The following is a 22,048-nucleotide window of genomic DNA, read 5'->3' on the forward strand; positions in this document are numbered from 1 at the left end:
AACTGAAGAAGTAGAAAAATTGCAACGTGGCTCAGAAAAATGTGTAAAGAGTGCAATAAAAACAACAATGCATCGGGTTTTTGTAAACACTTGTCGTAGTTCTCAGAAATAAAATTCGTAAAAATAAAGAAATAGCCTATTGGGTCTACTGCTGAAATGCACTACCAGATGACGTCACAACTTAAGTAACCGCAGCATGTGGTATACTATGCAAAGACATCCTGTGGTTGTGCGCTTCTGCACTAGACCGGGAATTTCAGTTTTTCTAGCAATAAAAGCAGTATTTAGAAACTATAAATGAAATGTCTGTACGTCATGTTTTATGTTGAAACTGCTGTAGAGTCCTTGTTATGTTGATTATATAATTAATAACACACATCTGATACATGTATTTTAATTTGATATGACATTTACTATGTAGCTTGTTAGTTTTGTTTTCATAAAATTTTTTATTAAAAATGTTTTGTAACATCTTTTCCACGGAATTATCTGCAATGTCACTTGAATTTATCTTCTTCTAAGAATCATTCCCTTCATCATTATGGCTGCATAAGCAAGTAGTCTGAAATTTTTGGTCAGAGCGAGCCTGAAGGCTGTGCTGTGATCATCAGAGACCACTACGAGTTCTGTTCTAAAACTGAGAAAAACTGTTATACAGTACCAAAAAGAATTTGATACATCTTGAAAGATTTGTTGCAGAAATGTCAGCAGCTACAAAACGCAAGCATGTTGTTCGAGAAATGCTTGAAAACTTTGATTTACCTGAACCACAGCAAACTATTGTTAAGGTATATGTGGGTAAACACTATAAAACCAAGTTTACAATAAAGCCAATGGAATTAGACCTAATACTATGGAAAAAAATGCAACCAAATTTATTGATGTTTAAAGTTAATCGGTAACAGATTTAAAACAAATTTTTGTAATACATGTTTTATTCTTTCATTGGAACGTTGCTTTTTTAGGATGGCATAGTCTTCATGCTGCTATATTATTAGCTTCGGTACATTACATATAGAACGTTATATTATTCATTTCAAATTAAAGGTTAATTCCTATGATAATGTCCTGATGCATTATAACTCAGAAGTCAAACTCATACTGAAGCAAGTTATTTTGATCCAATTATGTATGTCATATATAGCAATAATTTGTATGTTACAGGTTCTTGGTACAGCTGGATGTAATCTCCATCAAGTAGTAACTCCATCTGGTGAAGCATTTCTAGCAAGTCTTCCAACGAAATTCAGAAAAAATATCTGGATTAAACGAGGTAGGTAAAATGCATTCGTCAATTTTAAGCGTCCCTTAACTCAAACCTTTTAATTGGTTTGAGCGAATCTTTTGGAAAACTGAATCTAAACCCATGAAGGAAAAAACCTGACCAGGGTTGAACCTTTTTCGACCATAACCACTTTTAAGTGCTGTAACTTTATCGAAAAGTTATTGAAAACTTGTTTTTGATTCCAACTTACTTTGCAGTAAATAACAATTCTTAAAACTGATGTAAAAAGTCCTAAACCAAGAAATACCGAATCCTGTTAAATATCTTGAGCAACAAAGTGCTACTTATGCTGTGTATCATAATTCATAAGATATTCAAAAGGCAATTAGCTGGGTAACGTTATTTGAATTTGAGAGGCTGGGGTAGTATCAATTTTGCTGAACTCGGAACAGAGTAAATGAGTTTTGTAAAAGGACCGAGTTAACCACTTTTAACACCTTTGTTTTAAGTAGGCCTATATACTGTACATTTGTAAAATTGTAATATTGATGTTTCAAAAGTACATATCACTGGCCAGTAGTAATAATACCAGCAATACTAATTAAAATTGTTTAGCTTGCGTGTCAGTTGGTATATCCATAATGGACAATTAGTTGAACGAAACAGTATTTCAAACTGACTATTTCACTGGCATCTGTTTACCGAAGATGCCAAATCATAATACGATGACTGGCAGATTTTCACTGATGGGTTAATCACTCTCGTTTTAGACGAAAGGTTGAAAGAAACACTGTGGCGCAATGGTTAGCATTGGGGCTCGTATGCTGGACGTCTCGGGTTTGAATCTTAATAATGTTTGACTTCATTTCTTTGTCCAGATTCATTTTTAATCTAATTTAGCCATGAGAAGTGAGAGTCGGAGGGGATTACTTTCAAATTATTTTAGATTTTGTAAAAAAATATGATTTTAAGTTGAAAAATATTCTTTATTTCAATTCGCAGACTAGCTTTGTATTTTGATTATGACATGTGAGAGTTTGGGTCAGAAGGGATTAGTTTTAGATCAATTTACACTTTGGAAAATTAGTACGTCGTTTTAGGTTGAAAATTAGCATACATTTCGATTGGCTGACTAGTGTAATTCCCGTTTACCATATTTTTCTACTTCGGTAAACGGTAACCAGTAAAATAAGTTTTTATTTCATCGACCACCATTACCGTTCAAGTAAGAAAATACCAATTGCGTAACCAGCTAGCTGTTTACCGAAGTAGCTTTTTTCAAATTTGGTAACCATCAGCCAGTGAAATAGACGCTGCTATATTATTATTTATGGTATTTTAGGTGATTATGTGGTCACTGAAGCTATCCATGAAGGAGATAAAGTGAAGGGTGAAATTGTTCGAATATTATATCCTCAACATATAAAAGCCATCAAGAAAGAAAATATGTGGTTAGTAATCATCTATTCAATAATTAAATTTAGTTCTGTTCCTACGGTGGTATCAATTTTTGCATATTATTTCTGCAATTGCTTCAGCTTAATCCAGCTATTCTGAGCTTTAGGTGATCTCTTTTGTGATCAATCACAGCTGGTCTGAAAATAGTGTGAAAATAATAATCTTTTTTGTGTTTGTAAGTATTTAACAATCTGTGTTACTGTATATCAACCGATGATGAACTTTCGTTAAAGGCCGCAGGAATTTGACAAAACTTTAAAGACTTCAACAATGAATACTTATCAAGAAGCTCAATTCTCCACATCTCCATCAGCCGACAATGACATGGATAGTATTGGAGAAGACAGTGAGGAAGATGATTTTTCTGACATTCCACCCAATACAAATAGACCTCCAGAGATTAGCTTATCAGAAACTGATGAAGAAACATCAAGCGATGATGAATGAGTTTCGTGTTGTTGGACACTCGTTCCACACTGTGTGGTGGAACCATTTGGGTTCTTCTCTATCATGTCTTTCAATTATATATGCATATGGACAATACTGAGTGCAGTAGAATCAATGATTGAAATGACCAATCAGATATTCACTGCCAGTTGCATTTGGTGCAAGGTCTTGTTTAGGTTTAATTTTAACGATAATCTGTTTTACCGAACAAAGTAGAGGTGTTGTACCGATTCTTTCATTACTAAATCAATTTATCTTAGGTGGTTTTATGTGTTCGTGATTCATAAATATCCTTGTCGTACGTTGACCAAATCAATAAACTGACGGTAGTCACTAAGTAAGAAGGTTGTGTTTTTTGCATATTCATTACTTTGCTGAAATAAAAATTTGAACAAGGCCAACAAATACAACACTTTATCACTGATTTGATTTAATAGATCGAAAACAATAACTTTAGTATCATGTCACAATTTTCTGATTTTAAACCGTTAGCAAATTTGATAAAATATAGAATTTACTCAGGAAGGTGAATTGTTCTTTTATGTTTCTTTTTCTTCTTGGTTGGTTGGTCCACAACAAGATCTTCGTTTGTTGGTGTGTTGCTGTCCTGCTTTTTTAATTTGCGCTTCTTTTTCTTCTGTTTCATATTTTTATTGGTGCCCATCACGCCATTGTTAAGGTTCATATTAGGTGACAATGCTTCAGGGGGTTTTGAACCAAAAAGAGTAAGTCTATGTTTAAGTCCACCCGGCATCGAGGGTGGGGCAGGTCTTTTTATGCAATTATTTGCATCCGGAATTCCTGGTGTATTCAGCTCCGTGACTTTAATAAAACCAAACGGGACAAATACTTCCACATTTTTGCTGTACGAACCAGTTTGTTGACGAAGAACATGCAATGATGATTTTTGCTGTGGTAAGAGATTTTGTTTGCAGTCAATAGCATAACTAGTCTGTTTCTGGCCACTATTGGAAGGTGAAACTTTAATGTTATTTATGGCATCCAAGGAGATATTAACATTATTCAGCTGCTCAAGGTTGAAGTTTGGTGGTACTGCCATAACGTATGTTTTGATATAATCGGCATGAGCTTCATCAGATGTCTCTTTAGCCTGTGGTACTGGTTCATACTCCTTTAATTTCCCACTAATTATTGAATGAACATTTATGTCTTCGTGTTCTCCTGACGCATTCATTCTGCAAATTAGGAATTAAAGATAAACGGCTTCCTGTTTGATTTATTTTCAAATAAAATTTACTAGCATCATATATCAGATCTGAAAGAAAATAATTGGTAGAAATGTATATAATATGTATATCATTCTTCTTGAGCACAACCAATTTTTTAATAAAACACTACTGGACAAGTCTTATCAGTTTGCATTAGTCTACTATTCGAATGCAAGAAATCACACGCATTGTTTTGCATCCATGATCGCCAAATTTCTAAAACCATACGTTTTAATGTAAACCTCCCGACCCGCTTTACATTAAAACTTGGCCTGCAATGTTATTTTATACATTGAACTATTTCCGGCCTGCGAGATCATTGTACAGTATAACTTACTTTTTTCAAGCAAGAAACAAGATTATAACAAATCGCAAAATACAGCAGTTGCCCCACCATACAACAAAATAAATCGATTTATTCTAACGCTTGTAATCTGGGCTGCTTTTTTCTTCATTGTTTGTTAATTCTTTAATGCTTTTGCAAGGAGAAAAATGAAACAGTGATGTAAGAGAAGAATAATCAAAAATAGCCAAGTCAAAAACATCAAAAATTTGGTGTTGTTTTGCTGCCTGTTCCAACTCATGTTTCGTGTCACGAAACGTTCAATCAAGTTTTATCCTTACGCCCGCAGCGTTTCGGCCCCTGGTGCGATTGAGTTTGACACCCCTGGTCTAAACCAAAGAACAATCACACTACCGTGCGATGACGCTGTAGTTTACCATTCACAAATCTTTACAGCTTGCAAGGGTCCTGCTTAGCATCAAGAAAAGTAGTTACTTTCCCAGCAAGTAGAAAAAGTAAATTAACAATAAAGAGAGATTTTTAAATATTAATTTATGGAGTCAAAATAAAGCCCCAATCATTAATATTATTCACCACTAACTATGTAGCTTCAAGACGAGGGTTTACTTGACTACAACCCGAAGCTATAGTAGGGCACTGTGCGAAAAGTACAGGTAATACTTGGAGACTATGTCATTGATTGATATAAACAATCACTCTCATTGTTATTTATATGACAGAACGCATTGTTTCATAACCTGGTGAAAGATCTCGATTTATTTATGCCATCCAATGTAACACTTATGCAACCAAATATGCTAAGTTTAAAAGCATCTTAGTAACTTTTCACTCCTCACTCAAAGTGACCAAATTCATGAAAAATACTTTAAGACAAACTGAGCATACAACTGAAAAATAAGAATTCCTTGAAATAGAATGGTAATTCTGCCTATAGCACACATACTATAACATGCAGACAACGTACCGAAGAACAGCTGTGCGATAAGACACTATGATACTGTTGCACACGTTGGCTAGTGCACACAGCATACATTCAGAGATGGACACGAGTGTGCTCTTTATTTTTTGGAACGTGAACGACACTATTTTTTCAAATTAGGAGTGTGAGCAAATTCCTGTTTTAGGGCTATCTGCTCATCGCTTTTGTTTTGCAAAAACACACTATGAAAGCACAAAATAGAAAAAAGGTTTAGAATATCTCTAGAATATCACAGCATACAAATGTGCTATAGGCCTATACCTTTGAATTGCCAAAAATAGCGAGAGCACAAAAAGAGGGCGCTCTTTTTCTCAGGTAGGAGCAGGAATGTCAGCGACGTTATTTTAAAAAGAACGGTTGCCTAGCTATGCGTACAATATATTGGTATAAGGTATAATATAATTTCATAACGACAAACTTTTCAAACGCACATAGTTCACACATCCCAGCAGTGCACAAGCATGTTTCACAAGTACCAGTAGTCTACATACCAAGCTGACTTATGGATTGGTATCTAATGGATAATGGTATGTTGGTCCAGTTGCATCAATTCCAAATTTGGGGTATCCTATACAAGCGCACAACCAGATTATGTTACAGCTTGAGAAGCTAGGGTTTAGCATACAATGGCATCCTGTGATTGTGCACTTGTACACTAGATCCCAAATTTGGAGAATACAGGTACAAAAAAAATAAAAATAAATGTCTGTATCATTTGGAGTGTGTGCAATGAATAATTCAGTAACTAGGGCTGAGGCGATGAGGAATTTGGCCTATTGCCGAGTTGAAGTCGTGCAAAGACCAGAGCTGCATTATTTGAGCTTTTAGTTGTACAGTAAGTAGGCCGACTTAAGTAGGCTACCATTTTGGTGACTCAGGGTACTTATTTTGCAAGACGGCGTACTTAATTATTTTTTAAAATATTTAAATTGGTACCTGTTCGTTAATTTTATACTTAGTTTGTTAGCCTATTAGTTATTAATCTTTTTTGATTAGTCTTATCTTACACGTCGGGCAAAGACGTACAGTCCTACTGGTCCAAGGATTAACTTTGAAGTAGCAGCCAGTACGGGCAATCCCCTAACACAGTTTTAAATCTTCCAGGATTTCCTTTATCTGTTAGCATACACATGGTATAGCCTACCATGATTTCACGCTTTCACAACATTTGACTTTACCGCGTCTTTCGTAGTAAAAACCGTATCTTCATACGCAAACCATTTCCATGCACAACCCAGAACCCTTAAATTACATGGCGTCGTCCACAATTATAAATCACTGCAAAGAATGTTCACCTGCAGATGCTCTCACAAGCTTGCTAAAAAGCACCGGACGTTACTTTATAGCCTGGAAAAGGAAACTTTAAGATTATACTATTTGATTAATTATTGGGAAATGGTTGCATTAGCGTTCTCTTGAGTTTGTTGGGTAGTGATTATGTAGAAAAATCTCCGTCCTAGCTTACCATATTTTTTCGATTGTAAGTAGTGGTTTATAAAATTTTTGTAACATTATTTTTACGGCTTTCGTTCTTTTTATCAAACCGAAGTTTTATCAAGCACTTTTTAGGTTGACCGCAATCTATTGACAAAAATAGTTTTCTCCCTTTTTCTTTTGTATATCTGTGATATATCTGTGTATCTGTCGTATTCGTAGAGAACAGTGAGTTACATATAGTATTTATATAGTATGTAGAGTTACAAATTGTTACATATACAATATTCCAGAAACATAAATTATGTTCCTGTACATCTAACAATTACAGGTGGCTTACAAACATTGGCTGCTTACAATGTTACAATGAACTAAATACGGTACAGTAATTTGATTTTTTATTGAAGTACTTTTATGTTTTTTTCTATGAATCTATACTTTATTTTGGGAAAGTTTTGGGAACTCCCTTCAGCTTACACTTCTTTAATCAAGATGGTGAAACAAATCAATTACAGAATTGATGTAGAATAGTAGGTCTAAGTGATAGCTAGAGCTAGGTAACTAGACCTGGATAGCGTCTTGACCAGAAAGTACGGCAGGTTTTGAGGAGAAATCGCACGTGCAAAGATGCAAATCTTGATGTGATGGTGTGTACTGAAGGCTCAACTTTTGGTTTATTTTTTATAAATTGACGTTCAAACAACCAGGTTTTCTTTATTTATTTATTATAAACCAGGTTTAAGATAAAAAACGTTTGGCTTGCATGTTTATAAACCTCGTGTACGCAGGTGCCACCTTTTCCACTATGGCATAGCCAAAGCCGTAAGCTCTAGGTTTATATAAGTTCCATGACGTATGTACGTACGCATGACGTCAACAGAGTATTTGATTTAATTAATTTATCACTTGGGGAGAGTTGAAATTGCTTTATTACACCAAATTGTTGCAAGCATTACAAAAACTGCAAAGAACTTCATACTTTATTAAGTATTGACACATTGCGGACCTTACAATTGTAATTCTTGAGAGTATAAAGTTACTGTATGCACAAATTACAGTATACAAATGACAAGGTGTGATAAACAAGAAAATGTGTCATCTACGGGGATCAAATCCAAGTAAATTATTTCGTTAGTTGACATGTAGCGCCTGTAGGTTGTTGCGTTGCTGTCACGATGCTGCGTTGTTGACTCCTTGTCACAGAAGGTTGCTATCGCTGTTCTCTGTCTACTTCGCTCATATATTAAAGGAAAAACAAGCACGTCCTTCTTACTTCAAGTCTTTAATCGAACTGATGTCCTGCGCGCAGGCAGTGCAAAAACGAAAGAGGCAGTAAAACGAACTAACAGTGCTTAAATAAACATGTGCTGGGAGCACCGCGAGGGCGCCAGCCAGCGACAAAACAAACAAAACACCCAACGGCCGCTACATACATCCCACCTTTTCATTTTTGTTGTTAGACCCCAGTGTTTGTTAGCGTGTTGCGCTACCTGTGGTACAATCTATCTCTTGTGTCGGTCATTGGTATGCAAAAAGTCGGTTTAAGCTGTTTAGGGTTAAGTTGAAGTTAAATTTAGATTAGAAGGTCGATTTAGGTTAGGTTTAGTTTACTATGCTAGAATATTTAAGTTAAGTTAACAAGAAACCATGAAAAAATATCTTTAAACATGATCTTTTCCGGTAAAATAGTGACAGCCTTGAATAAAATATGTAGCTCATTTCAGTTGTTGTCATTCTTGCAACAATTCAGTGTAACTAGTTAATTTATGTGTTAACTGTTTTTGGTCATTTAACCAAGCAATATGACAATAATAGTAATCTGGTAAAACATATAGGCTGATATCCTAGACCAGTACAGCTAAAATCCTAGATCATGCATATTTATTTTCAAGAAATTTGGGCTTTATAGTAATCTTGGTTGACAAACTTTAAAACATTTTTAAACTTGACATATGTTTAAATTTTAATTTAGTACTACTGTAATTATGGCTTTCAATTACGTGGATAAAATTTTCGAAATATAACATAGGTTATAATATCCTAGATTGGATGTTTACCAAGCATCCAAGGGAATAAAATTAATTTCACATATAATGGTTACTGTTTCATCTTGTTGTGCGCGGGATTTCTCACCCAAAAACAGATAACTTTCCAGTCTGGGTTATATCACGCTGTTTAAACTAAAAATATTAATTTTTTACTATAAATAAGCATACTTTTTGTAGAAAAGTTTACTGTTGCTGAATAAGTACACCAATAAAGCTAATATTAAAAATTGCATGACATACACATAATATATAGACATGTTATATTGCAAATATATAGCATAAAGGCTGTTTCGCACTTACAGATTAGTAGATCCACATCAGTCACACTTTCCAGTAGGGAGCAGGCCTTCAATTTTTCAGTAATATAAGCTTGGCCTAATACATATTTTTGAAGATTTAGCCTGCAGGTTATATTAAAATTTTATACGCAATACGTGGTAACCCCATGGATCCATGGAATGGAAGCTGTAGAAGTAATGGCCATGTGGAGAGTAGTGAGCTAACTAATAACAATGAACTGGGTTTTGCCGATTCATTTTTAGCTGGCAATGGCAATCATTCAGCAGTGAATGAAAATATAGTAATCTCTGCACCATTACCACCACGTGAAGAAAGGGCTGATGCTTATTTACATCGTTTGGGTAGGTTCAAACTTGATAATGTAAATTTGAAAATATATGTCAGTTAGATTATTGGTTTAGCAATAACTATAAGTAACAAGCATTAATTATTTTTGAAGATATCATTTTATATTGGATACATATGTCTTATGCTTTTTCTTCTAAACTATAGAATTTTTCTTTAAAAAGCTTTATTGTTCTTACACATGTTTAGTATATTTATACAACAATACTTTCATGAATGAATTGATCAAAAACGGTAAATATAAACTTTTTGAACAATGTAGAAGGCAAATTGCTTGCAATGCAACACACAAGTCAATCAAAACTTTCAGCAAATGGAATGATCAAGTCACTACAATTGCGAAAAGAAATTTTTTTTGAAAATGTCTTGGATAGCACAATATCTGATAGTACTTGGTCAGGTAGGTTAATTTTGTGTTTAATGTTATTAATTTTGTCAATATCAAGCAATCTTCTTAAGTGAAATGGTCTGCATATATACTGTTATGTATTTAGATCATAAGTAGAAATCAATGATCTTTGCTTCAGCATAGGTTTTTTTCTATTTTTCTATACAGAGGAGAACATAGATTATATTGGATCTACAGAAGAATCATTCCCGAAAGATATTCATAGAAAACTTTATCCTGAACATCATGCTGTAAATAAGGTTGAACTGCTAGCACTATTGCAGCATGATACATTGTCCAAGATAGTGGAGTCACCGTTGAATCAAAATGATGATTTGAAAAACACAAGTGTGTTGAAATGATTCAAATTATACCTTGCTGTGCCATTAGTTGTGTTGGTGAAGTCAAAGTATTTTTGTAGGAATTTATAAATCTGTTCGAGTAATGGTGTGCGATTTTGTAATGTACTTCATATGCATTACTTATACTTGGTGATGAGAATCATTGCTAGAGCCCCAGTAATAGAGCTTATCTTTGCGCAAGCTTCGATCAACTCAAACATATTAATCGGTATACATGTGTTGCTTTTATTACTGTTTTTATTTTTTGTGTTACCAAGGGTATCCTGATTTGCACCAAAATGTTTAAAACACTAAACCCAATATGTTTAAAGTTGCAAGCACCTATTTTTTATGATATGTCTCCATTTTAAAAATTTTGCTTCTTTTACAACGATTATTATTAACATTTAATGTGACTAAGTTGTACCTTGATCTACAAAGCTGCAGTTAAACTTTTATTTTAGCTTTTAGTGACTTGAGTAATGTAACCAAAACACGTGATTAATGGGAATGCTGTAAAACAATATTTTTTATTGTCTGCACTCATTCATATCTATGTACATTATACAACCAGAGATATAGATAACTTCTCACATGATAATTAGCAGTTGATTTCTTAATTTTTGTGCTTGCTTTGAGTTGTAAGCATCATTTTTTCCTGGAATTTTCATGTTTTTATCTTAAATTTATTGGCAGATTAATTTTGCTTGCTAGATACCAATACCGAGTCTTGACACTTTTTGCTTAACTTAGTTTATGTTTAAAAATTAAACATTTCAGTGAAACTGCCTGATAATTTTTGGAATGAAATTACAAAAATAGAAACAGCCTTGAAAAAACAGTTCGATGACGTACATTCAAATTTCTGCATTTTGAATTGCCTTGTACTTTGTCTCCCCAATTACGCTAAACTTGTAAAGTTTCCCTCATTTTGTGACGTTTAATTGATTGACTGTTTGTTTTTTCTATAGCATTAATGTTGTGTTATTTTGGAGTTTAGAGAAATAGTGCAATTCGTAAAATGTTTGTTTTATCCGTTAAAAAAGTTCCTACAATTTATTCTGGCGATATTTTGTATGTAATGACAAAGTTAATATATTGCCATTTGTTATCAGTCAAGTGAACGCCACTAATTGTGGCGGTTAATGAATCACCATTTAACACAGGGAGAATGTCATCAAAATAAAATGAAAATTTTAGAAACAATAATGGGCGACGTTACATGGTTTTCACCGTTTAAACAACTACAAATAAAATGTTCACAAAGATCCCGTATATGTTTGATGCCAAGAGTGTGCTAGTTAGGGCTAATCTTGTAGCAATAACTGGCTATACAGCGTATACTAATCCCGTCATCCGAAAGATCACTTAAACTATTAAGAGGGTCAAAAAATCATTTTTAGCAACCCCAATTGCTACCATCACAACCAAAACATAAGGGAAAAAAGGGAAGTCTAAGATTTATTGATCACCTTTTGTACTAAACAACAGTGTCATTAGGATTGTTACGGGAGGCGAAAGAAACCACATAATGGAATTGGAATTAGATTAACGCAAAAATTTACTCTTATAGCAAACGATTTAAACTTTTGCAGAAGACTAATTATGTCTTGTATATCTTCCTCTGTTGTAATTAATCCCAACTTTTAAAATTAAAAACTCCGTACACTGTTTCTATTTTTGTTTTACTTGTTTCGACTATTTGCGTGAAACGATGAAGATTTCGGATATTCTCGGGGTGACACAACAACAAAAACTTGCGGCACCGAAAACCTGGCTATGAAAATAATACGTGTGACTTCATATTATTTGAAAATATAGCGGCTTTACTAGATACAAAAGTAACGAGGAAATACCTTCAAATTGTTCGCAATTTTCAAAAAAAAATTTAGTTTAAATTGTATTGGCAAAAGGGAATCCCGCTAGCGTATGATGGTTCGTGATTGAATACTCCACTCGGACTTCCAGTTAACAATCCCACTTGGATCATGACACGTGTCTTGGATGTACCTGAAAGCGGATAGCCTGGATACCATCTACTGGACGTGACCTTTCTACCGGACGAATTCAATGTTACTTGCCGTGTTGGATGTTCGGATGGCTGAAACAGAGTTGCAACAAAAATATAACCAAAGTGATTCACAATACCTGTGACATGAACTTTTCAAACGAAAACAAGCACAACCATATTGTATCAATTTTCCTAGTAGAAAGAGCTAGTAGTATAGTGGTGCCACCTCAGGACTCTTACCGCCACCGCCACCGCCAACCCGCCAACCCGCCAACCGGCAATCTGTCAGATTAGGTCATTCAAGTAATTAGGTCATATGTAAAAAGAGAAAAGTGACGTCATAGTTTTCGTTAGCGCCACCACACGTAAAGAAAAAAGATGTTAGAAAAAGTACAAGTGTAAAAGTGACGTCATAGTTTTCGTTAGCGCCACCACACGTAAAGAAAAAAGATGTTAGAAAAAGTACAAGTGTAAAAGTGACGTCATAGTTTTCGTTAGCGCCAACGTGTGGTGTTCTAGATTTGTAGAGGAAAAAACATCTTGGGTTTGTGGATATTCGATATCAGTTACATCATAGTTTCAGTGTAAAGTATACAGAACGATGAACCGTATGCATTGCCACCTGGAATCATATGGAGAAAAGCCTAGAGTAAGAATGCGTTAATTGACACACTAACATGACCTGGTTATGAAATCCAGCTTGGGTTGAAATAAGCCAGACTTTAGAAACAAAGCATTGGAAGGTATTACAACCAATCCATTCGATTCCAGGTGTAAGAGAAGAATAAATAATAGCTGGTACCCAGATGTGATTTTTCTTGACCCGATTATAAAGGCAAGTCCAAACTTGTCTGATTGAAACAAGTGTGTTGGACAGGTCGAAAGGGTGGTATATTGCGCAATCTCACCAATCCACTCACAGCCAGTTGTGGGAAAGAATAACGGAAAGCTGGTATCCAGATGTGATTTTTCTTGACCCGGTTATAAAGGCAGTCCAAACCTGTCTGATTGAAACAAGTGTGTTGGACATTACTATTCAGCTAGAGCAGTCATCTTTGTTAAAAAACTGTACTTGCTAGCATTAGATATAATCGTTTAGAGGAGGTAAACTTGTTTCGCATTGATAATTAATGAATAATATTGGATATTACTATTCAACAAAGCTTACGGTTTTAGTAATAAATTAGTATTTTTACAGTACCAAGAAGATTAAACTTCAACAAAAAACACATCAGAAGGAATAGGAAACGCTGTAAATTTTGTGTGCGGACATTTACAAAGTGAGTACACAATAAACTTTATGGATGAAATATCATTTTCAATCTATACTGTATATTAGTTTAAGAGATTTGAAAAAACATATGAGACGCTCACACCAACCGCGTGTAGTACCAAGACCCCAGATTCCTCGCCCTAGAACGATTGTGGTGGATGGCGATACAATCGCAGAGGATATTCCTGAAGATTACAGGTAAAAATAAAACATGATTGATATCAAATAACAATTCATGAAAGGAGTTTATTTTATTTTTGAAGGGGTATCTATCAAAGCAATTGGCGAGCAATACGAACTCATTTTCATATCGGTAATACGGTTCAAGAGCGTTACACGTTTCGTATCCCTGACCAAAGCATGATCGATCAAGGTCTCGAATCATTATGGCCATACTTTCGTGAAAATATTTTCCAGAGACAACGACAACCGTTCAAAATCCGTGTCGCATTTGGATTTATTTTACGACATGAAGGAAATGAAGAAGACTTACCAGTAGTATATCGTTACTTTCATCCGGACAATCACTCCGATTATTTGTATTTAGGCCCTGAAACCATCCGCGATCGAACCGAATTCGATCAATTCCTTATCGATATTCAACGGAAGAATATCAGACAATGGTCGGATAGATTAAAATCCGAAAGCGCTTGGGTCGTGGAATCTATCTGTAATGTTGAATTTTACATCAATCCACTTCGGTATATACCGATTGGTATACCAGAAGCATTACCTGAATTTATTATTTCAAATAAAGGTCGATTTGTATGAGGTGACAATAAAGAAAAAACGTGTGATTTGGAATCTCCCCATCCAGATACATATGATGAAATACAGCCTACAGTAACGCCTACACAAAACAATTTACAGTGTTCAACCACTTCATACAGGAAAAAAAAATTTTAAAACAACTTTAAGTTGTCAACGTTTTATTCCATTATCCAACTTTTAACCTAAGAATAGAGTTTGAGATATAAATTTATACTAAACTATAGCTCGTGTAATTGGGTAATGCGAAGAAGTCTTAAGTATATAGCCCCGAAAAACATAGCTTTAGGCTATTCGCTTTTCAAAAAATACAAAATATTGGAATACATCGATCGACGGATGAAATAAAACTAAGACCGCGTTTCGTTAGGTATAGAAAAACTATAAAATTTTCTTGCTTTGGTTGAATTATTCAAACCATTTAAACTTATTCCGCTGATCATATTCATATATACTCAACTTTCTTTAGAAAAGAACGCGTTCAAACCGAAAGAAATGATTCCAACACCACAAAATTGGAAAATAAATATGCGGTTAAAAGCAAGTGTAAACTGTTTTTGATTGATTCTTCCTAAGCCAACTTAACTTATAAGTTATGATTTAACAAAATGCATTAAAATAAGCATATTTTTTCCTAAACACTGTTTGGTTTGATACACTTTAGTTTGGTAAAAGCATGACGAAACAGTATGTAAACAATATATGGTTTAATTAACCTGGTTATTTATTTTTTTTATTTTATTTTTTTATTTTTTCATATGCAAATACTTTTTGCACGTAAAACAGAAGTTCTTAAACTTTTTCATCTTACTTATTCCCACAAAATAAATGTAAATGTGAGAAGAATCAAGGAGCAACGAACTGCTTGTATACCATTGCGATTAAGTTTCATTGTTTATCGAGGTAGTAGTGATTTAAGTTATCTCTTTACAGAATGAAATGCAAACGGATCACCTTACCGCGGATTTCCCGGATCTAGAAAGTGACGGGAGGTTGTTGAGACAAGTTACAGATCCACCAGGACAACAAAGTCGTTACATTCCACCCGGTAGGTTGGAAAATCATGTTTGAGAATCACGTTCCAGAGAAACGTAGGTTTTTACGTCACGATCCTATTTCTGTTAGTACAGGTGATCCAACACGCGAGACCTATCGTCTTTCAACTTTCAAACTATTTCCCAGAGAAGTACAGGTCGATGTTCGTAAGTTGGCTGCTGCTGGTTTTTATTTCACTGGTTTTAAAGACAGGACCAAGTGCTTCAGGTAACGTCTTGTTCATTAAAATAGAGACTTGGATACATAAAATACGGGACTTAATTTCTAATCAAACAAATACGTTTAAACAAGTTGTGCGAATAGTTTTACGTTCAAAAACACTATCATAAAACAAATCTCAACTTCATTCCAGTTGTGGTCAATCTGTCCAAGAATGGGAAGTCGAAGATGACCCGAAGCTACTCCGATGGCATAGATCCAATTGTGATATCATTAACGGAAAGGATACAAGAAACATACCAATCGGTTAGTTAAGACAAAGATTTCAATTAATTTGTAAGAAAAAAAAAAAGAGAAGCATCGAATCAATCTGATCTGTAATACCAACAAAGTGTAAAGATGGATCGATGTTTAAAACGTCTCAAAAGCGTAAATGAACCGAACCAAATCTTGATTCTTTTTTGTAGTTTCATGAAACTACACCTGAAATTGCCTTATTATACTACCGTTTACGCTGTCATAATAGAACGAGTTACGTGAGTGAGTAGTGAATTCTCCGTTCATACGACGTTACTTCCACTACCTTGTAAATATTGATTAAATCTAGATTCCATTCTTCGTCAATTCGAACTTATTCCACCCCATGGCCATGGAAACGCTACAAGTTCAGCCACACGACCGCCAACATCTGGGAATCCACAGGCTTCAGCAGATCAAAGAAAAGTCATTACAAATGGCATTGGTATCACATCAAATTCACCAATGTTTCAAACAGCTACATTTAGAAATTCTTCGTGCTCCACCCCTCCACCTAGTGTGGTTGCGTCCACCATCGCGAATTCACATAGAAATCTTGCAATTAATTTGGAGAACATGAACTTGTTTCCATGTTTGAATCCGGTAAATCCCCACATGAAGAGCAAGAAATCTCGTCTCCAAACTTTCCTTGATCACTCGTCATCGTGGCCTACTCATAGGATTCGCACAACTCCCAGACAAATTGCAAACGCAGGAATGTATTACTTGGGTGAGGCTCATACTTTCAAGCTTAGGTCTCATACCATAAAAAAAATAAAAAAATAAAAATAAAATTTGGTAAGTTGTAGAATTACAAAGTGAAATATTCTCCAGGTGTAAGAGATCGTGTAAAATGTTGGTATTGCAATGGAGGATTACAAAATTGGGAGAGAGATGACGATCCATGGCAAGAGCACACCAAGTGGTTTCCATTGTAAGTTGAATTTTCTGTCTCCATGAAAGAATTTACCAGATTTGGCTTTTTTATGATTTCTATGTTTAACAAACTTGGATCTCCTGCCCAGGTGCGAGTTTGTTCTTCAACAAAAAGGTCCAGATTATGTTCATGGGATCGCCTTTCGATTCCCCAATCTAAGAAGACCGACAATTCGGAATCCAGCAAATCCAAATCAACTCAGGAATATTCAATCAGGACAAATGTAAACCTCCTAAAGTCATGTTCTTGATCATCATCTTGGTTTTGTTCTTTGTAGTTATCTATTTCTTTGTTTAGTTTACGAAACGGACATCGAAATGGTGGCCCTGAAATCATCGATCCCAGGGAAGAGATAAGATCTCTAGAGCGGAAAGTTGACGGAGAGATGTCTTCGTCTGAACTGGTGGAGCAAGCAAAACTAATGGGATTCGACGAAAGAACGATAAAAACTGCTTTGAAAAGGTGAAATTTTGTCAAGAAAGCTATTTTTTAATTTTTATTGCATTACAATTATCAATAGCATTGAAAACCGATCTTTCTACAGGAAATATGAAACCACTGGTTATGGATTTTCTAGGCTTGAAAATCTCGTTGAGTCTATTCTTGCGATGGAGGAAGAATCTGCTTCCAATAGATCTGAAGAAGAAGGATTGGCAACAAAGAAAGCAACTCCTTCAATAGCATCTGGACTTCAAGAGATTCGTCGTTTACAGGAGGAAAGAACGTGTAAAGTTTGTGGCAACGAACAAGCGAGTGTTGTTCTTATTCCATGCGGACATATTGCTTGTTGTATTGGTTGCGCTGAAAACGCATCGACTTGTCCCATTTGTCGTTTGCGAGTTCGAGAAAAAGTCCGATCTTTTATTGTTTAAAGCAAAAGTTTGGATTCTTTTGAAATGTAAGTCAACGCCGCGCTATGGTGATTTGATATGAAGTGTGAACCGTATTTAGAGCGCTACCTTGCGTTATCCTCACAATCGATTCAGTTACAAACATCATCGCTGGCTGGCAGTACGATAACATCCAAAACTTTTCAATTTAAATTGTTATTCAAAAAACTTGCCTTGTATAGTATTTTCTGGAATTTCCCAAAGGTTCTTTTCAAGTTTTGAACATGTATTCACGTTGCTATCATATTATAATTCGTTACATAGCCATTTATTTCATCACCGTTGCGCAATATGCGTTTCGCGATCGTCATACCTTGAAATCATTTGCCTCTGGCTACTCTCCAAGCTTTCAAGGAAAAGTATGAAAAAGCAAACTTATATTCACGATCGATCAGCATGATGATAGTCTTAAAATAGATATTCGTTTCTATTGGAATCATACTCACAAATATATCAAATTGAAACGTTTAAGAGGTCTGTAAACACACACATCCAGTATGCTTGTGCTTTTTTAATAGGTTCAGTGATAATACAACACACTCAAGGATTAAAATAAAGCAGTAATTCCTGAAAGCGGGTTACAAGATTCTTCGATCAGCAAAACAAAAATTCCAACGCTTAAACGACATGCTTTAAAATACAGCTTCTTGAAGGAATTTCGTAAAATCACGCTGTAACAGTGTGCAGAAGTTTCGCAAGACAACGACTTAGTTTTCGGCTCACTTGACTGATCATTGTCTGTCACAGGATCACTTTCCTGGTTTCGGCGCAAGAAACATTGTTAAAATCAACACACGATTGGAGGAATCGAATCGCTGAAATGTTACAAAAGGTATTTTTCATCAGGGCAATCGTGAAACGTCCGGCGCCAAACATTCTATTTGGAGTTTCAAACGCATATTGCATATTTTTCATCAGGGCAATCGTGAAACGTCCGGCGCCAAACATTCTATTTGGAGTTTCAAACACATAACGCATATTGCGCAACGGTGATGAAATAAATGGCTATGTAACGAATTATAATATGATAGCAACGTGAATACATGTTCAAAACTTGAAAAGAACCTTTGGGAAATTCCAGAAAATACTATACAAGGCAAGTTTTTTGAATAACAATTTAAATTGAAAAGTTTTGGATGTTATCGTACTGCCAGCCAGCGATGATGTTTGTAACTGAATCGATTGTGAGGATAACGCAAGGTAGCGCTCTAAATACGGTTCACACTTCATATCAAATCACCATAGCGCGGCGTTGACTTACATTTCAAAAGAATCCAAACTTTTGCTTTAAACAATAAAAGATCGGACTTTTTCTCGAACTCGCAAACGACAAATGGGACAAGTCGATGCGTTTTCAGCGCAACCAATACAACAAGCAATATGTCCGCATGGAATAAGAACAACACTCGCTTGTTCGTTGCCACAAACTTTACACGTTCTTTCCTCCTGTAAACGACGAATCTCTTGAAGTCCAGATGCTATTGAAGGAGTTGCTTTCTTTGTTGCCAATCCTTCTTCTTCAGATCTATTGGAAGCAGATTCTTCCTCCATCGCAAGAATAGACTCAACGAGATTTTCAAGCCTAGAAAATCCATAACCAGTGGTTTCATATTTCCTGTAGAAAGATCGGTTTTCAATGCTATTGATAATTGTAATGCAATAAAAATTAAAAAATAGCTTTCTTGACAAAATTTCACCTTTTCAAAGCAGTTTTTATCGTTCTTTCGTCGAATCCCATTAGTTTTGCTTGCTCCACCAGTTCAGACGAAGACATCTCTCCGTCAACTTTCCGCTCTAGAGATCTTATCTCTTCCCTGGGATCGATGATTTCAGGGCCACCATTTCGATGTCCGTTTCGTAAACTAAACAAAGAAATAGATAACTACAAAGAACAAAACCAAGATGATGATCAAGAACATGACTTTAGGAGGTTTACATTTGTCCTGATTGAATATTCCTGAGTTGATTTGGATTTGCTGGATTCCGAATTGTCGGTCTTCTTAGATTGGGGAATCGAAAGGCGATCCCATGAACATAATCTGGACCTTTTTGTTGAAGAACAAACTCGCACCTGGGCAGGAGATCCAAGTTTGTTAAACATAGAAATCATAAAAAAGCCAAATCTGGTAAATTCTTTCATGGAGACAGAAAATTCAACTTACAATGGAAACCACTTGGTGTGCTCTTGCCATGGATCGTCATCTCTCTCCCAATTTTGTAATCCTCCATTGCAATACCAACATTTTACACGATCTCTTACACCTGGAGAATATTTCACTTTGTAATTCTACAACTTACCAAATTTTATTTTTATTTTTTTATTTTTTTTATGGTATGAGACCTAAGCTTGAAAGTATGAGCCTCACCCAAGTAATACATTCCTGCGTTTGCAATTTGTCTGGGAGTTGTGCGAATCCTATGAGTAGGCCACGATGACGAGTGATCAAGGAAAGTTTGGAGACGAGATTTCTTGCTCTTCATGTGGGGATTTACCGGATTCAAACATGGAAACAAGTTCATGTTCTCCAAATTAATTGCAAGATTTCTATGTGAATTCGCGATGGTGGACGCAACCACACTAGGTGGAGGGGTGGAGCACGAAGAATTTCTAAATGTAGCTGTTTGAAACATTGGTGAATTTGATGTGATACCAATGCCATTTGTAATGACTTTTCTTTGATCTGCTGAAGCCTGTGGATTCCCAGATGTTGGCGGTCGTGTGGCTGAACTTGTAGCGTTTCCATGGCCATGGGGTGGAATAAGTTCGAATTGACGAAGAATGGAATCTAGATTTAATCAATATTTACAAGGTAGTGGAAGTAACGTCGTATGAACGGAGAATTCACTACTCACTCACGTAACTCGTTCTATTATGACAGCGTAAACGGTAGTATAATAAGGCAATTTCAGGTGTAGTTTCATGAAACTACAAAAAAGAATCAAGATTTGGTTCGGTTCATTTACGCTTTTGAGACGTTTTAAACATCGATCCATCTTTACACTTTGTTGGTATTACAGATCAGATTGATTCGATGCTTCTCTTTTTTTTTTTCTTACAAATTAATTGAAATCTTTGTCTTAACTAACCGATTGGTATGTTTCTTGTATCCTTTCCGTTAATGATATCACAATTGGATCTATGCCATCGGAGTAGCTTCGGGTCATCTTCGACTTCCCATTCTTGGACAGATTGACCACAACTGGAATGAAGTTGAGATTTGTTTTATGATAGTGTTTTTGAACGTAAAACTATTCGCACAACTTGTTTAAACGTATTTGTTTGATTAGAAATTAAGTCCCGTATTTTATGTATCCAAGTCTCTATTTTAATGAACAAGACGTTACCTGAAGCACTTGGTCCTGTCTTTAAAACCAGTGAAATAAAAACCAGCAGCAGCCAACTTACGAACATCGACCTGTACTTCTCTGGGAAATAGTTTGAAAGTTGAAAGACGATAGGTCTCGCGTGTTGGATCACCTGTACTAACAGAAATAGGATCGTGACGTAAAAACCTACGTTTCTCTGGAACGTGATTCTCAAACATGATTTTCCAACCTACCGGGTGGAATGTAACGACTTTGTTGTCCTGGTGGATCTGTAACTTGTCTCAACAACCTCCCGTCACTTTCTAGATCCGGGAAATCCGCGGTAAGGTGATCCGTTTGCATTTCATTCTGTAAAGAGATAACTTAAATCACTACTACCTCGATAAACAATGAAACTTAATCGCAATGGTATACAAGCAGTTCGTTGCTCCTTGATTCTTCTCACATTTACATTTATTTTGTGGGAATAAGTAAGATGAAAAAGTTTAAGAACTTCTGTTTTACGTGCAAAAAGTATTTGCATATGAAAAAATAAAAAAATAAAATAAAAAAAATAAATAACCAGGTTAATTAAACCATATATTGTTTACATACTGTTTCGTCATGCTTTTACCAAACTAAAGTGTATCAAACCAAACAGTGTTTAGGAAAAAATATGCTTATTTTAATGCATTTTGTTAAATCATAACTTATAAGTTAAGTTGGCTTAGGAAGAATCAATCAAAAACAGTTTACACTTGCTTTTAACCGCATATTTATTTTCCAATTTTGTGGTGTTGGAATCATTTCTTTCGGTTTGAACGCGTTCTTTTCTAAAGAAAGTTGAGTATAT

The 22,048-nt window shown here is 35.3% G+C and overlaps 6 protein-coding genes and 1 long non-coding RNA gene across 10 annotated transcripts; 4 read left to right on the top strand and 3 right to left on the bottom strand.

Moving 5' to 3' along the window:
* The first annotated feature begins 214 nt into the window (after nt 1-214).
* LOC143462007 (putative RNA-binding protein EIF1AD) lies at nt 215-3,474 on the top strand. The gene is made up of 4 exons (XM_076959991.1): nt 215-788; nt 1,165-1,273; nt 2,568-2,676; nt 2,917-3,474. The coding sequence occupies exons 1-4, from the start codon at nt 702-704 to the stop codon at nt 3,128-3,130; spliced, it is 519 nt and encodes a 172-aa protein (XP_076816106.1). The 5' UTR covers nt 215-701; the 3' UTR covers nt 3,131-3,474.
* Nucleotides 3,475-3,543: 69 nt separating this feature from the next.
* Nucleotides 3,544-6,163, bottom strand: LOC143462003 (uncharacterized). 4 transcript variants are annotated; one of them, XM_076959986.1, is made up of 2 exons: nt 6,134-6,163; nt 3,544-4,326 (listed from the first exon to the last, which is right to left on the bottom strand). In XM_076959986.1, the coding sequence occupies exon 2, from the start codon at nt 4,323-4,325 to the stop codon at nt 3,645-3,647; it is 681 nt and encodes a 226-aa protein (XP_076816101.1). In that variant the 5' UTR covers nt 4,326; nt 6,134-6,163; the 3' UTR covers nt 3,544-3,644. The 4 variants fall into 4 exon arrangements, with proteins under 4 accessions (XP_076816101.1, XP_076816099.1, XP_076816098.1 ...); XM_076959984.1 differs by lacking the exon at nt 6,134-6,163 and adding an exon at nt 6,074-6,091; XM_076959983.1 differs by lacking the exon at nt 6,134-6,163 and adding an exon at nt 5,904-6,003.
* A 1,469-nt stretch (nt 6,164-7,632) lies between these two features.
* On the top strand, nt 7,633-11,769 carry LOC143462006 (uncharacterized). Its single transcript, XM_076959990.1, has 3 exons — nt 7,633-9,765; nt 10,032-10,169; nt 10,326-11,769. Exons 1-3 carry the CDS (start codon nt 9,570-9,572, stop codon nt 10,517-10,519), a joined length of 528 nt encoding a protein of 175 aa, XP_076816105.1. The 5' UTR covers nt 7,633-9,569; the 3' UTR covers nt 10,520-11,769.
* A 164-nt stretch (nt 11,770-11,933) lies between these two features.
* Nucleotides 11,934-12,710, bottom strand: LOC143462012 (uncharacterized). The gene is made up of 2 exons (XR_013118114.1): nt 12,355-12,710; nt 11,934-12,275 (listed from the first exon to the last, which is right to left on the bottom strand). It is a non-coding gene; the product is annotated as an uncharacterized LOC143462012 (long non-coding RNA).
* Nucleotides 12,711-12,869: 159 nt separating this feature from the next.
* LOC143462005 (uncharacterized) lies at nt 12,870-14,572 on the top strand. Its single transcript, XM_076959989.1, has 3 exons — nt 12,870-13,789; nt 13,849-13,980; nt 14,046-14,572. Exons 2-3 carry the CDS (start codon nt 13,871-13,873, stop codon nt 14,551-14,553), a joined length of 618 nt encoding a protein of 205 aa, XP_076816104.1. The 5' UTR covers nt 12,870-13,789; nt 13,849-13,870; the 3' UTR covers nt 14,554-14,572.
* Nucleotides 14,573-15,408: 836 nt separating this feature from the next.
* On the top strand, nt 15,409-18,367 carry LOC143461991 (baculoviral IAP repeat-containing protein 7-like). Its single transcript, XM_076959967.1, has 8 exons — nt 15,409-15,598; nt 15,681-15,813; nt 15,959-16,071; nt 16,373-16,792; nt 16,897-16,996; nt 17,088-17,222; nt 17,297-17,461; nt 17,544-18,367. The coding sequence occupies exons 1-8, from the start codon at nt 15,490-15,492 to the stop codon at nt 17,869-17,871; spliced, it is 1,503 nt and encodes a 500-aa protein (XP_076816082.1). The 5' UTR covers nt 15,409-15,489; the 3' UTR covers nt 17,872-18,367.
* An 18-nt stretch (nt 18,368-18,385) lies between these two features.
* On the bottom strand, nt 18,386-21,639 carry LOC143461990 (baculoviral IAP repeat-containing protein 7-like). The gene is made up of 8 exons (XM_076959966.1): nt 21,450-21,639; nt 21,235-21,367; nt 20,977-21,089; nt 20,256-20,675; nt 20,052-20,151; nt 19,826-19,960; nt 19,587-19,751; nt 18,386-19,504 (listed from the first exon to the last, which is right to left on the bottom strand). The coding sequence occupies exons 1-8, from the start codon at nt 21,556-21,558 to the stop codon at nt 19,177-19,179; spliced, it is 1,503 nt and encodes a 500-aa protein (XP_076816081.1). The 5' UTR covers nt 21,559-21,639; the 3' UTR covers nt 18,386-19,176.
* Between the last annotated feature and the right edge of the window lie 409 nt (nt 21,640-22,048).

Source organism: Clavelina lepadiformis, chromosome 6 (assembly GCF_947623445.1).
Source record: "Clavelina lepadiformis chromosome 6, kaClaLepa1.1, whole genome shotgun sequence".
Lineage (NCBI taxonomy): Eukaryota > Metazoa > Chordata > Ascidiacea > Aplousobranchia > Clavelinidae > Clavelina > Clavelina lepadiformis.